The 14,192-nt window shown below is 42.3% G+C and overlaps 1 protein-coding gene across 1 annotated transcript in view; it reads left to right on the top strand.

Moving 5' to 3' along the window:
- The window catches only part of tfg (trafficking from ER to golgi regulator), a 149,490-nt gene that overhangs the window by 98,051 nt on the left and 37,247 nt on the right, over positions 1 to 14,192 (top strand). Inside the window, exon 6 of the mRNA XM_080203545.1 lies at positions 4,704 to 4,844. Coding sequence (XP_080059671.1) covers positions 4,704 to 4,844 — 141 coding nt within the window. The remainder of the gene's footprint in view (positions 1 to 4,703; positions 4,845 to 14,192) is intronic.

Here is a 14,192-nt window from a genome sequence, read left to right as displayed (position 1 = left end):
TGTCATTCTCATTGTACCGTGACTAAATTGTTGAATTGCTTATTTACCATGGTTCACCATCAAATTTTTAAATTGAGCTAGAACAGTATAAATCTAACCACAGTAATTTGCAATGCTGTGAACAACTGGAATTGTTAGCTGATTAGACAAGCACAAAATTTATGTTGTGTGTACCTAATAAGACTTGGATGTAGTAGATCATTTTGATTTTTTTTCACCTGCATTCATTTGATTTGGTTCTCATCAGTTTGTGCTGCCTGTGAACACGAGCATAATTTTACGCTTAGAGAGAACCTGAAATTCAAACTAGCTTGATAGTTTAAAGATCATTTGAACAGTATCAATGTGGAGAGGAGCCCTTCAAAAGAATAGCGTCCTATTGTTGCATTTAAAGCGTAACTTTATTTATAGATCTGGACAAAGAAGTAGCAGTTTAAACAAAATTGATGAGCAACCTACTTGCATTGTTTAAACAATGCAATAATTTGTATGTTCTATCCAATAGATTTAATATTTGTTAGTTTTGGACTGGAGCCTCAGTGGCTTAAGGAATGGGATGCAGTCTGTTTAGACACATCTGTTTTGGACCAAATAACTGTCAGAATTCTTTAATAAGAGCATAGAAATTCAATGCTGTAGAATTGTAAAGCCAAAAATATGCTGTTAGCATACTGAATATGGTGCACAGCTGGTAACGCATGACATGGAAAGGTCCTTGTAATAGCAATCACTGTCATTAAAGCCCAACCTTTTATTTGGCCATATTAAAATATTCTCTGGAATAGAATAATGCACTGCATGACTTTTTCCTTTCATAACAATGTGAGTTCAATTTAATTGATGGCATGCTTGCATCTCTGTGTTTAATCTGAAGTTATTGTTAAGTATTTGTTATTCTCTTCATGTCAGTGGAGGCTGCAGGGATTTAAATCACATGATTAGATCAGTTTTTTTTAACTGATATTGACAGTGTCCCCTCTAATGATTTGTTCAATTGGATGTTTTGATCAAGCAAATTATAGTAAAGGGGAAGTGGTGATGTAGTGGTATTGTCATGGAACAGAATATACAGGGTTCAAATGCCAACATGGCAGATGGTGGAATTTAAATTCAATAAATATCTGGAATTAAAAGTATAATGATGACTGTAAAAGCATTGTCGATTGTCATCAACCTCTCTGGTTTTAAAGTCCCTTGAGGGAAGGAAAATTTACTTGGTCTGGCTTACGTGTGACTCCAGACCCACAGCAAGGTAGTTGACATTTAAATGCCCTCTGAATTGGCCCAGCAAGCACTCTGAAATGACCAAGCAAGCCAATTGGTTGCATCAGACCACTATAAAGTTAATAAAAAAGGAATGAAACGAGAATGATCAATAAGAATTGACCTAGGCACTGAAAACAACTGCAGACCAGGTCCTGTGACTCTGCAAAGTCCTTCTCGCTAACATCTGCGGGTTTGCTCCAAAATTGGGACCACAGCCTGACATAGTCATAGAATCATACCTTACAATGTGCCAGAGACCACCATCAATCACATCCCTGGCTATGTCTTGTTTCACTGGTGGGATTTACCCAGCAGAGGTGGTGGCATAGTGATATACAGTCAGGAGGGAATTGCCGTGGAAGTCCTCAGCTCCTCTGGCCCACAGAAAATGTACTCTGGTGGGGAAATTCAGTGTCCAAGCGTGACCTGTAGCGTCACTACTGACTGCACTGCCTCGGTCCTAAAAGCCATAAGCTGGTAGCCTGACTCTGCAGCAGGTGGTAAGCGAAAAACATACTTGTGCTCATCCTCTTCAACCTGCCTGATGCACATGAATATGTCGATGACAGTGTCTTTGTGGAGACAAAGTCTCACCTTCACATTGAGGACCCTGATCAGATCTAACAACTCAAGACTGAGTATCCATTGGACACTGTAAGCCATCAACCCCAGCATAAATGCACTCAACTATAAACTGCTACCTCATGGCTCAGTATAACCCTCACTGTACCAGTACCGCCAAGTCAGGGGATCAACCCTGCTTCAATGTAGTGTGCAGCAGGGAGATGGTATGAGCAACACCAACCATATTTTAAAATGCGGTGAAGTTACAACACAGGACTACTCGCATACCAACTACCAGAAATTGCAAGTAATAGAGCTAGCGATTCCACAACCAGTGGATCAGATTTAAGTTCTGCAGCCCTGTCACATCAGTCGTGAATTGTAGTGGGAAATTAAACAGCTCACTGGAGAAACAGCCTGCACAAATATCCCCATCCTTAATGATGGAGGAGCCAAGCACATCAGTGCTTAAGCATTCACAACAATTTTCAGCCAGAAGTACCAACTGGATGATCCATCTTGGCCTCCTCCAGCGTCACAGGTGCCGGGTTTCAGCCAATGCCAATCACATGATATCAAGAAATGGTTAAAGACACTGGATGCTCTAAAGGTTATGGACCCTGACAATAATTGGCAATAGCATTGAAGACATGTCCTCCCAGAGCTTACCGCATCACCATGCCAAACTGTTCCAGTGTAGCTAAACATTGGCATCTAGCCGGCAATGTGGAAAATTTACCCAGGTATGTCCTCCACACAACATGTGGAGATACCGGCATTGGACTGGACTGTCTTTATATGCCCTGTTTGTGAACTGAAATCCCACTCAGCTGATGAAGGAGCTGCACTTCGAAAGCTAGTGGCTTTTGCTACCAAATAAACCTGTTGGACTTCGGCCTGGTGTTGAGACTTCTTACTCTACACAAAAAGCAGGATAAATCCAACACAGCCAGTTACCGCTACATTAGTCTACTCTCGATTATCAGTAAAGTGATAAAAGGGCAAATCAATGATGTTATCAAGAAACTTCATAATATCCTGTTCACTAATGCTCAGTTTGGGTTCCACCTGGGTTACCCAACTCCTGATCTCATTACAGTTTTGGTTTGAACATGGAAAAAGTGCTGTATTCCAGAAATAAGGTGAAACTGATTGCCCTTGAAGTAAAAGCAGCATTTGACAGTGTGGCATCAGAGTCCTGGCAAAACTGGAGTCAGTTGGAATCAAGGAAAATCCTCCACTGGTTGGAGTCATACTAGGCATAAAGCAAGGCGTTTGTAGTTATTGGAGGTTAGTTGTCTCCGCTTCAGGATATTACTTGCTGGAGTTCCTCAGCGTTGTGTCCAAGCCCAACCATCTTCAGTTGCTTCATCAATGATGTTCCTTCCAACATAAGGTCAGAAGTGAGGATGAGCAGTGTTCAGTATCATCTATTCAGATACTGAAGCTGTCCTATCTTCAAATGAAGCGAAACATAAACAATGTGCAAGTTTGGACTGACAAGTGGCAAACAGCATTTGTGCCACACAAATGCCACACATTGACCATCTCAAATGAGAGAATGTAATCACCTCTTGGCATTCAATGACATTACCACCCCCCACTATCAATATCCTGAGAGTTACCATTGACCAGACACTTCACTAGATTAGCCATGTAGATAAAGCAGGTCAGAGACCAGAAATCCTGTGGCGGGTACTGACCCCTGATTCTCCAAATAATGTCTGCCATCTATAAGGCAGAAGTCAGGAATGTGATGGTATGCCCTTCACTTACCTGGATGAGTTCCGCTTCAACAACACTGACACTCGACATCATTCAGGACAAAGCAACCCACTTAATTGACATCCTTTCCACAAACGTCACCCCCTCCACAAACGGTGGTAGATGTGTGTGCCAGCTATAAGACGTGCTGCAGGAACTTATCAAGGCTTCTTAGTATCTTGACAGCTACCATCTAGAATGACTTGGGCAGCAGATACTTGGGAATGTTACCACCTGGAAGTTTCCTTCCAAGCCACTCACCATCCTGATTTGAAACTATATCACTGTTCCTTTAATGTTGCTGTATTAAAACCCAGAGTTCCCTCCGTAACAGCCGTGTGGTGTACCTCCACCACAGGAACTGCGCCAATTCAAGAAGGCAGCTCACCATCACGTCAAAAGCAATTAGGAATGGGCAATAATTGCTGAACTAGTCAACGACAAAGGTACCCCTTGAATGAATAAAAAGAATGAAATGAGAACTCTGCTCAGCAACAGAACGTATTATAAAAGATCATACTTATTTATCACTCAAAAATATTAACTTAAATGCATTCAGAGGAAACCATACCATTGGAAGGAATGTTTGAGGCTGTGTAACTTCAGCATAAAGTAATGTTGATTATAGATCTCTATGGTAGGAAACTATTTATGTAATAAACTGAGATCACAACTAAAGTATGGGCATAACTTTAAAATGTATTGACTTTACAGCTTTTTATAGTGTACTACTACTACTGTCATGCTAAGTATGCTGAAGGACAACATTGTGCCACCCTTTTCCAAAGGGACTGCTATCACCAAACACCACCACCCACTGCTCACATGTGAACACATTATTCTCCCACCAAAAAATGATTAAGACTACTAAATGAATTTCGATTGGATAAGTGGATGAAAGAAAGTGGTAGGAGGCATATGGCAACAGTATCTCTGATTGGAACTAATTGTTTACTTGGGAGGGAAAGTACCAACACAGATTGTTTGGGCAGTTTCCAAGTTGTAAGTTCTACATTGGTCCGATATGGATTGTGTTTTGCAGAAATTTGGGGAAATGTTTGCAACTGATTAATGCATTTTTGCTCATTGATTCATCTGTTGTGTTTCAGGCCCTCCAAGTGCTCCAGTAGATGAACGATCAGGAACACCTGACAGTATTGCCTCTTCCTCATCTGTAGCTCATCAGCCTGGTGCTCCACAGCAGCAGCAGTCCTACACAGCAGTTCAGCCTCAAGCTGGCCAGATGGAAGGTAAAGAGTCCATTGCCTTGCTTTCATGCCTCAATTAATGCCAAAGTGCCCCACAAACACACTTTTAAATTGCAAGCTAAATATCTTTGTTTTAAATTTTATTTTAGTAACAGTTGCATTCTGTTGTCATCAAAGCCCTAAGGCAATTCAAAGGCAATACAGACAGCAAATAGTAGTAGAAGAGTCAGGTAAATAACCCTTAAGCCAAGTTTTAAGGAGTCCCTTAAAAGTCAGGAATAATGTAATGGGATGATGTAGTGAAAGAAGAATTTAAAGGATCAAGTTAACTGAAGGTTGCTTATATTGATTGAGAAGAGAACTTGGAAGCCAGAAGCCGAGTTGAAAAGCAAGGGACTGGAGGATACTTGTGGTAAAACGGATTAGACTATGCATTGATTTCTATATAAACATGAGGATTTTGCATTCATTTTGTTTGCAACAAGAGTCAGTGGAGTCAGAGAGTGAAATTGATGGACAAGCAAAAGTCACTGAAAGCGATTTGGACTGATTTTGGTTTGTATGTGGTGGGAGGGCAGTAGTGTAAAAGCTGTGGAGGTAAAACAGGAAAAGAGAGAGGAAAGTAATATATTATGGTCACAAAAGGGTTGGGCATGGATTTAAGCATCAAAGAGGTATAACCAGCTTAAGTGTGATGTATTGCGGTGGAAGTGTGCAAAGTTCATGAGATAGGGTATAGGGTTTGGAGCCCTGGAACAGGCATCACACTTGAAGTTTTGCAGCATGTGATCCAATCTTGGACAACAGACGGAGATGATGACAGCATTGAATCAGGCAAAGCTGCAGAGCTTTGTTGGGAGCTAATGGAAGTAGATTTCATCTTTCTAATATTTATTGGAAGAGTTCTGATTTCTGGGTGACTTGCTGGCAGGAAATAACTTGATGGCAATAAAGATTTTCACAGGCTGTGGATTGAGATAGTGGGAGGTGAAGGACATGCAGAGTTGGGTCTCATCGATATAAATATCAAACTATTTCATGCAGCATTTAATTAGGGGAAAACCAAGAATTAAATTTTGGTGTTCTAGAGATGGCTATAGAAGAGTAGAATGAGAAACTATTGCTTGAGATATGCCAACTGTGCCTTGGCGAATGGTTAGCTCAGATGATGAGGCGGCTAGTATGTAGTTCAGAATAACAGCAATGGTGCAAGGTTCAATCCTCATTCTGGCTGAGGTAGGTTTGGGCCTGCCTCCCTGCTTTGTCCCATAGTAAAATAATAGCATGAGTCATGGCTCGGAGACCTTTAAGTAATAAGAATTCCTCCTGGAGAGGATGATTTTCAGATGGAAGAGATTCAAACAGACAATTGAGAGAATAGGAGGAGAGAGCATTAATGTAGAGCAAAATGGGAAAAGTGGCCAGGATCCAAACTTGCTGAGTTTTTCTAGCAGTTTCTGTTCTTATTAGCGATTAAAATATTTGAATATGGATTTGGTGGCATCATAAAATTTAGGGGCCGTAAAGCAATTGAACAATGGGATCGTAGATTTTTGTGGAGGTTTTTGCTAATTTTAAAGAATGTTGCAATTTTGGAAAATAAATGCCAAAACGGAAAGAGCAGGTTGTATTGGAAGTTGATCCCTTTCTCCATTCTTGGAATTTCATAGTACCCATCTGTAAAGAATTTTGTTGTTTCAGACTAAGTTACATGGCACTTAAATTCCCAAAGTTGAAAGAACTATAGAACTTGCTGTGAAACAGGATGAAAACATCTGAACTGTTTGCACAATAAATGATCAATATTAATTCTACAAGTGGGACTAATGACTTTCAAGTCTATCAGTTGAGTTGAACTTTTATTTATGTAATGTTCAATTTTTTAATCTTTGTTCTCTTTATTATTTCATGCAATGTGGACATTGACAAGGCCAGCATTTGTTGCCCAACCCTAATTGCCCCTGAGAAGGTAGTGGTGAGCTGTTTTTTTCGAACCTCTGCACTACATCTGGTGTAGTTACAACCTCAGTGCTGTTAGAATGAAGTTCTAGATTTTTGACCCAGTACTTGTGAAGGAACAGAAATATAGTTCCATGTCAGGATGGTGTGTGGTATGAAGTGAAACTTGCAGAGAAAGTGGGTTCCCACCCCTTGACCTTCTGGATGGTAGAGAATGCGAGTTTGATAGGTACTGTCAAAGGAGGCTTGGCAAGAGGGTGCTGTGCGTTATACAGTTCATGTATACTCTGCAGTTGTGTGCTTCTGTTGGTAGTGAAAGTAATTAATATTTAAGGTGGTGAATGAGGTGCCAATCAAACAAATTGCCTTGTCCTAGATGGTGTAAAGCCCCTGAGCGTTGGTGCTGCAGTCATTCAGGAAGGCGGAGACTATTCAATCACACTCTTGATGTTAGGCAAGCTATGGGAGTTATTTGAATTACTCAAGTTACTCATCTCTGAATTCCCAGCCTTTGATCTGGTAATGTAATCAGTATTTATATCATTTGGTCCTGTTTCTGATCAGCTCTAACTCCTAGAATATTGATAGTGGGGCATCATAGAAACCCATCAAGTCTGCACTGACAACAATCCTACCCCAGGCCCTAGCCCCACAACCCCACACATTTACCCCATTCGTCCCTCAACCTACATGTCCTGGGACACAAGGGGCAATTTAGCATAGCCAATCAACCTAGCCCACACATCTTTGGATTGTGGGAGGAAACCAGTGCACCCAAAGGAAACTCACGCAGGCACTAGGAGAATGTGCAAACTCCACACAGACAGTAACCCAAGCCTCTAAGCAAGGAATCAAACCCAGGTCCCTGGAGCTGAGAGGCAGCAGTGTTAACCACTGTGCCACTGTGCTGCCCATTTTCGCCTCTTTTTTGATGGTAATACCATTGAACATCCAAGGGGGAGGTGGCCATTATCTGGTACTTGTGCAAATGTTGCTTGCTGAAGCCTGACTTTTGTCCAGGTCTTACTGCGCCTGGACGTGGACTGTTTCAGTATCTGAGGATGTGTGAATGATACTGAACATTGCATAATAATCAGTGGGCATCCATAAAGCTTTCGATGGTGGGCAGGTCATCTGTGAAGATTGGGCCCAGGACACCACCCCGAGGAACTCTGGCAACAATGTCAGAAGAGAATGCTGGAAAATCACAGCAGGTCTAGCAGCATCTGTAAGGAGAGAAAAGAGCTAACATTTTTGTCAAAGCTAAAAGGCATAGAAAGTGGGAGATATTTATACTGCAGGGTGAGGGAATGAAAGATGAGTTATTGTGGCTGAAATGATTGACTACCAGCAATCATAACTATCTTCCTTTGTGTGAAGTGGGAATAATCGGTTAAAAGTTTCCCCTGTTACTCCCATTAACTTCAATTTTATTAGGACTCCTTAATGTTTGACTCTGTCAAATGCCACCTTACCTCATGAGTTCAGCTCTTTTGTCCATGTTTAGACACAGTCTGTAATGTGGTCTGGAGTTGTGACACTGGCAGAACCCAAACTATCATCAGTGAGCAGGCTATTGTTGAGGAATGTCACTTGGTAGCACCCTCATGACATCTTATAACACTTTACTGAAGATCGAGAGTAGGCTGGCAGAATGCCGATCACTGGATTGGATTTGTCCTATGCTCTTGTGTTTAAGATTTTACATTGTTGGGGATGCTTTTTTTAAAGCTTTGCCAGAACAGCTTGGCTGATGGCACTGTTGGTTCTGGAGCATAGATCTTTAGTACTGCAGTCAAGATGTTGTTGGGGTACATAGCCTTATCTGTGCCCGATACCTTCAGCCGTTTCTTAATATCATGAATTAATCAAATTTGCTGAAAACCAGAATCTGAGGCTCTGAGAACCTTAAGAGGAGGCCAAGTTGCATCATCCACATGGCATTTAACATGTCAGCATTGTCTTTTGCATTGACTTGCTGGACCCTCTTAACATTGAGGATAGGATGTTTTTTGAGACGTCACCTCCAATTAGTTGTGTAATTGCCTACCACCACTCATGACAGGATGTATCAGGTCTATGGAGATTTGATTTATCCATAAGAACATAAGAACATAAGAAATAGGAGCAGGAGTAGGCCATCTAGCCCTTTGAGCCTGCCCCGCCATTCAATAACATCATGGCTGATCTGAAGTGGCTCAGTTCCACTTTCCCGCTTTCTCCCCATAACCCTTAATCCCCTTGCCTACCAAAAACCTATCTACCCGCGTCTTAAATATACTTAGCGAGGTAGCCTCCTCCACTTCAACGGGCAGAGAATTCCAGAGATTCACCACCCTTTGAGTGAAGAAGTTCCTCCTCAACTCTGTTCTAAACTGCCCCCTCCCCCCTTATCTTGAGGCTCTGCCCTCTAGTCCTGCTGTCCTTTCTGAGCGGGAAGAACCTCTCCACCTCTACCCTATCCATCCCATTCATCATCTTATATGTCTCAATGAGATCTCCCCTCATCCTTCTAAACTCTAACGAGTACAAGCCTAATTTATTCAGCCTCTCCTCATAGCTCAACCCCCTCAACTCTGGTATCAGCCTAATGAACCTCCTCTGCACTCCCTCCAAGGCCAAAATATCCTTGCGCAAGTGCTGCGACCAAAACTGCACACAGTACTCCAGCTGCGGCCTCACCAGTGCCCTGTACAGTTGCAGCAAGACCTCCCTACTTTTATATTCAATCCCCCTCACTATGAAGGCCAGCATCCCATTTGCCTTCCTGACCACCTGCTGCACCTGTAGGCTGGGTTTTTGTGACTCATGCACAAGGACCCCCAGGTCCCTCTGCACCGTAGCATGCTGCAGCTTCTCGCCCTGTAAGTAGTAGTCCTTCCTACCATTATTCCTACCAAAGTGGATAACCTCACACTTGCCAACATTGTATTCCATCTGCCAGGTCCTTGCCCACTTGCTCAGCCTATCTAGATCCCTCTGCAGACTTTCCACACCCTCCACACAATTTGCTGTTCCACTTATCTTTGTGTCATCAGCAAATTTTGACACCTTACACTCGGCTCCCTCCTCCAGATCATCTACATAAATGGTAAATAGCTGAGGCCCCAGCACCGATCCCTGGGGCACTCCACTAGTCACCAACTGCCAATCCAAATAGCACCCATTGACACCCACTCTCTGCCTCCTATTTGACAGCCAATCCCCTATCCACGCTAACACCTACCCCCAACTCCATGCCCCCTAACCTTCTGTAACAACCTTTTGTGCGGCACCTTATCAAACGCCTTCTGAAAATTGAGAAACACCACACCCACCGGTTCCCCTCTATTCACTGCACTAGACACATCCTCATAGAATTCCAGTAAATTCGTCAGACACGACTTCCCCTTAATGAAACCGTGTTGCGTCTGCTCTATCAAACAATTCTTCTCAAGGTGCCTCACTATTTTCTCTTTGATTATGGATTCAAGCATTTTTCCTACAACAGATGTTAAACTAACCGGCCTTTAATTCCCTGCCTTTTGCCTGCTACCCTTTTTAAGCAGCGGCGTAACATTAGCCGTTTTCCAATCTTCCGGCACTTCCCCGGAATCTAGCAAGGTTTGGAAAATAATCGCCAAGGCATCCACTATCACCTCTGCCATTTCCTTCAGAACCCTTGAAGGAAATGGCAAGGGTTGATTCCTTTAATTCTGGAATTGTTTGGCCCTGTCTATGGTGTACTTCTCCCACCCGTTAACATGTATACGCTCTTGTGTTGTAGCTTTACCAGGTTTACACATCATTTTTAGATATGCCTGTTGCTTCTCCTGGCATGTTCTCCTACACATTGAATCAGTGTTGATTCCCTGGCTTGATGCTATTGCTAGTGAGGATTGTGCTGGGCATGATTATCAATTGTGGTTGAATACAGTTTTACTGTTGATGATGTCCAGTATTGCATCATGAATGCCTGGTTTTCAGCTGCTATATCTGTTCTGAATCTAACCCGTTTAGTTCGATCATAGTGCTACACAACATGATGAAGGGTAACCTCAGTATGAAGGTGAAAATTAATGTGAAAATTCATCTCCATGAGGATTGTGCAGTGGACACCCCCCACCAATACTGTCATGAAGAGATACATCTGCAACTGGTAGATTGATGAAGAAGAAATCAAGGAAGTTTTTGGTTCCCTCACCATCTGCCACAGGCTCAGTCTGGCAGATACATCCATTAAGGCTCAGTCAGTAGTGGTGCAGCGCTAAGTGATGGATGCTGAAGTCCCCAGAATGTACTCAAGTGCTTTCTCTTTCTTTCTGGCCTTCCAAGTGCTGTTCACTTGGATTCATCAGCTGAGACAAGGCAATAGGGGATTATCAGCATGTTTGATCTGATGCCCTGTGACTTCATGGAGTCTGGAGTCAATGTTGAGGACTTCCAAGGCCACTCTTACCCAATTGTATAGTACAGTGCCACCATCCATTGTGGATATGTCCTGCAGGTGGAAAAGGACATATCTAGAGATGCCTTGGGCATTGGTTTTATGAAAAGATTCAGTGAGGCTGTTATTTGACAGGTCTATTGGACTGTTTTCCCTAATTTTGCACAAATGTTAGAGAGGACGACTTTGTAAGGTTGACTGGATAGGGTTTGCCTTTGCCCTTTCCAGTACCCAGGTCAGTGGCAGATAAACTGTCCTTAATAACTTTGTTAGCAGTTCGACATAATTGTTTTTTCTCGATCATTTCAGAGTCAACAACATTTTGTTGGTCTGGAGGCCCGTGTAGGCCAGCTCAGATAAGGACGACAGATTCCCAATAGGACACGTGTAAAACAGATGAGTTTTTGTGACAGTCTGGTAATTTCACAGTCACCATTACTGAAACTTTTTATTCCAGAATTATTAATTGAATTTAAATTCCCCAGTTGCCATGGTGGGAGTTATACTGGTGTCTCCGGAGTATTACTGTGGGCCTCTGGATTTCTCATCCAGTAACATTAGCACCATGTTAATGTGCCCTGTTTAACACTGGATGTATGAAAATTATGTTGCTTCAAGTTCCTGTTGGCACAAGCCTTGTTTCTTTGGTGCTGTGCTTTAAATACAGGGCAGTGATTCTTGGCTAGCAGTATCAGAGTTATATGTTCAACTCACTCCGTACTTGATGTGGTATATATGGACTTTAGTAAGGCGTTTGATAAGGTTCACCATGGAAGGCTTCTGCAGAAGATGCAGATGTATGGGATTGAGGGTGATTTAGTTAATTGGATCAGGAATTGGCTAGCAGATAGGAGACAGAGGGTGGTGGTTGATGGTAAGTATTTGTCATGGAGTTCGGTTACAAGTGGTGTGCCTCAGGGATCTGTTTTGGGGCCACTGCTGTTTGTAATTTTTATAAATGATCTGGATGAGGGTATAGTTGGGTGGATTAGTAAATTTGCTGATGACACCAAAGTCGGAGGTGTGGTAGATAGTGAGGAGGGGTGTCATAGTTTACAGAGAGACTTGGACAAGTTGCAGAGCTGGGCCGAGAGGTGGCGGATGGAGTTTAATGCGGAAAAGTGTGAGGTAATTCACTTTGGCAGGAATAATAGATGTGTAGAGTATAGGGCTAACGGGAGGACTCTGAATAGTGTTGATGAACAGAGGGATCTAGGTGTATGTGTACATAGATCCCTGAAAGTTGGGAATCAAGTAGATAAGGTTGTTAGGAAGGCATACGGTGTCTTGGCGTTTATTGGTAGGGGGATTGAATTTAGGAGTCGCAGCGTCATGTTGCAACTGTACAAAACTCTGGTGCGGCCGCACTTGGAGTATTGTGTGCAGTTCTGGTCCCCACATTATAGGAAGGATGTGGAGGCTTTGGAGAGGGTGCAGAGGAGGTTTACCAGGATGTTGCCTGGTATGGAGGGGAGGTCCTATGAGGAGAGACTGAGGGATTTGAGGTTGTTTTCGTTAGAAAGAAGGCAGCTAAGAGGGGACCTTATTGAAACATACAAGATGATTAGAGGTTTAGATAGGGTGGACAGTGATAGCCTTTTTCCTCGGATGGAGAAAGCTAGCACGAGGGGGCATAGCTATAAATTAAGGAGTGGTAGTTATAGGACGGATGTCAGAGGTAGGTTCTTTACCCAAAGGGTGGTGAGGGATTGGAATGCCCTGCCTGCTGCGGTTGTAAATGCGCCTAGTTTGGGGGCGTTTAAGAGATCCGTGGATAGGTTTATGGATGGAAAGGGTTTGGTTTAGGTTAGAGGGTCATTGCTTTTTAATTGGTCGGCGCAACATCGTGGGCCGAAGGGCCTGTTCTGCGCTGTAATGTTCAATGTTCTATGTTCTATCTCTCGTGCTAACAGTATGCTTGTCTAATGTCCAAGCTTGTGGGAGGCTGAATTTCCTGGAGCTATGGCACTGTTACAATCTTTGTCAGCAGTTCCCCATGTTATCACTTATTGCCATCATGGTGGATTGATTTTCATGCTGGATTCTATCACTGCAATTTGAGATGGTTGCAATGTTCTTGTTTAAACAACAAAAATGAAGATAATTGCACAACTAGCATTTTGGGTAATGTGCTAGTTTCCAAAAGCTCAATTTTTAAAAAAATGTTATTTTTAAAAGAAATTAATCTAATGAAGGTACGGGAAATGGTTTTTGCAACCTTTAGAAGTATGTAATTCATTTCGCATCAACTTCTTGGCCTGAAATTGGCTCCATAATTGATACAATGTCCTGGTCCAAGGTTGAAACATGTTTTTCTGTTTGATGAAAACTACCAGTCAGTAAGGGCAACTTCTGATGTTGAGAAATTGGCATGGCCCAAACAAAATTTCATAGCTTAAAGAAAGCAAGTTTCAACATATATTATAAATATTATAATACCATATTTTAAATCCCTCCTTGGTTAACATTTAATTGTTTATTTTAATCCATGGAAACTATTTAACGTTACAAGTTTTGAACCGGCCTCTTGCGTGTACTGTTTTGTCTGTTGATTGGAAGGAACATCTGTACCGATTACATGTTTCCAGGAGTATGCTGGCTGCTTCATAATTATATTGACTTTGGATTCTGTGATGTGCAGTGCATAGTCCCCATTATGTAGGTCATGCCTGTACATTTATAGCATTTTTATTGAAGCCATTTATTTGAACAGATTGATCTGTCTCCTTGCTTTATGACTTGAAAATAGAAAAACCAGTATTCTGCATGGAGGTTGATGATCACTTCATTTAGAGATATTAGGTGAGATTTTCCAGCCATGCATGCCCCAAGTCTGGAAAATCCCACCAGAGGTCAACGGACCATTGCATGGTGTATGTCCTGCCACAACAATTCCTGTGGCGGGCAGGATGGGAAAATCCCACCCATTGTATGAGAAATGCTGTAATTTGTTTCACACCTACTGTCATGTTTCAGCAGTGTAGAAGCCACAAAGTCTCGAGCAT

The sequence above is a fragment of the Carcharhinus amblyrhynchos genome, chromosome 15, assembly GCF_965287045.1.
Source record: "Carcharhinus amblyrhynchos chromosome 15, sCarAmb.v2.hapA, whole genome shotgun sequence".
In the NCBI taxonomy this organism is placed as follows: Eukaryota; Metazoa; Chordata; class Chondrichthyes; order Carcharhiniformes; family Carcharhinidae; genus Carcharhinus; species Carcharhinus amblyrhynchos.
Note: the sequence above shows the minus strand (reverse complement) of the source record. Positions and strands in the feature narration are given on the sequence as shown.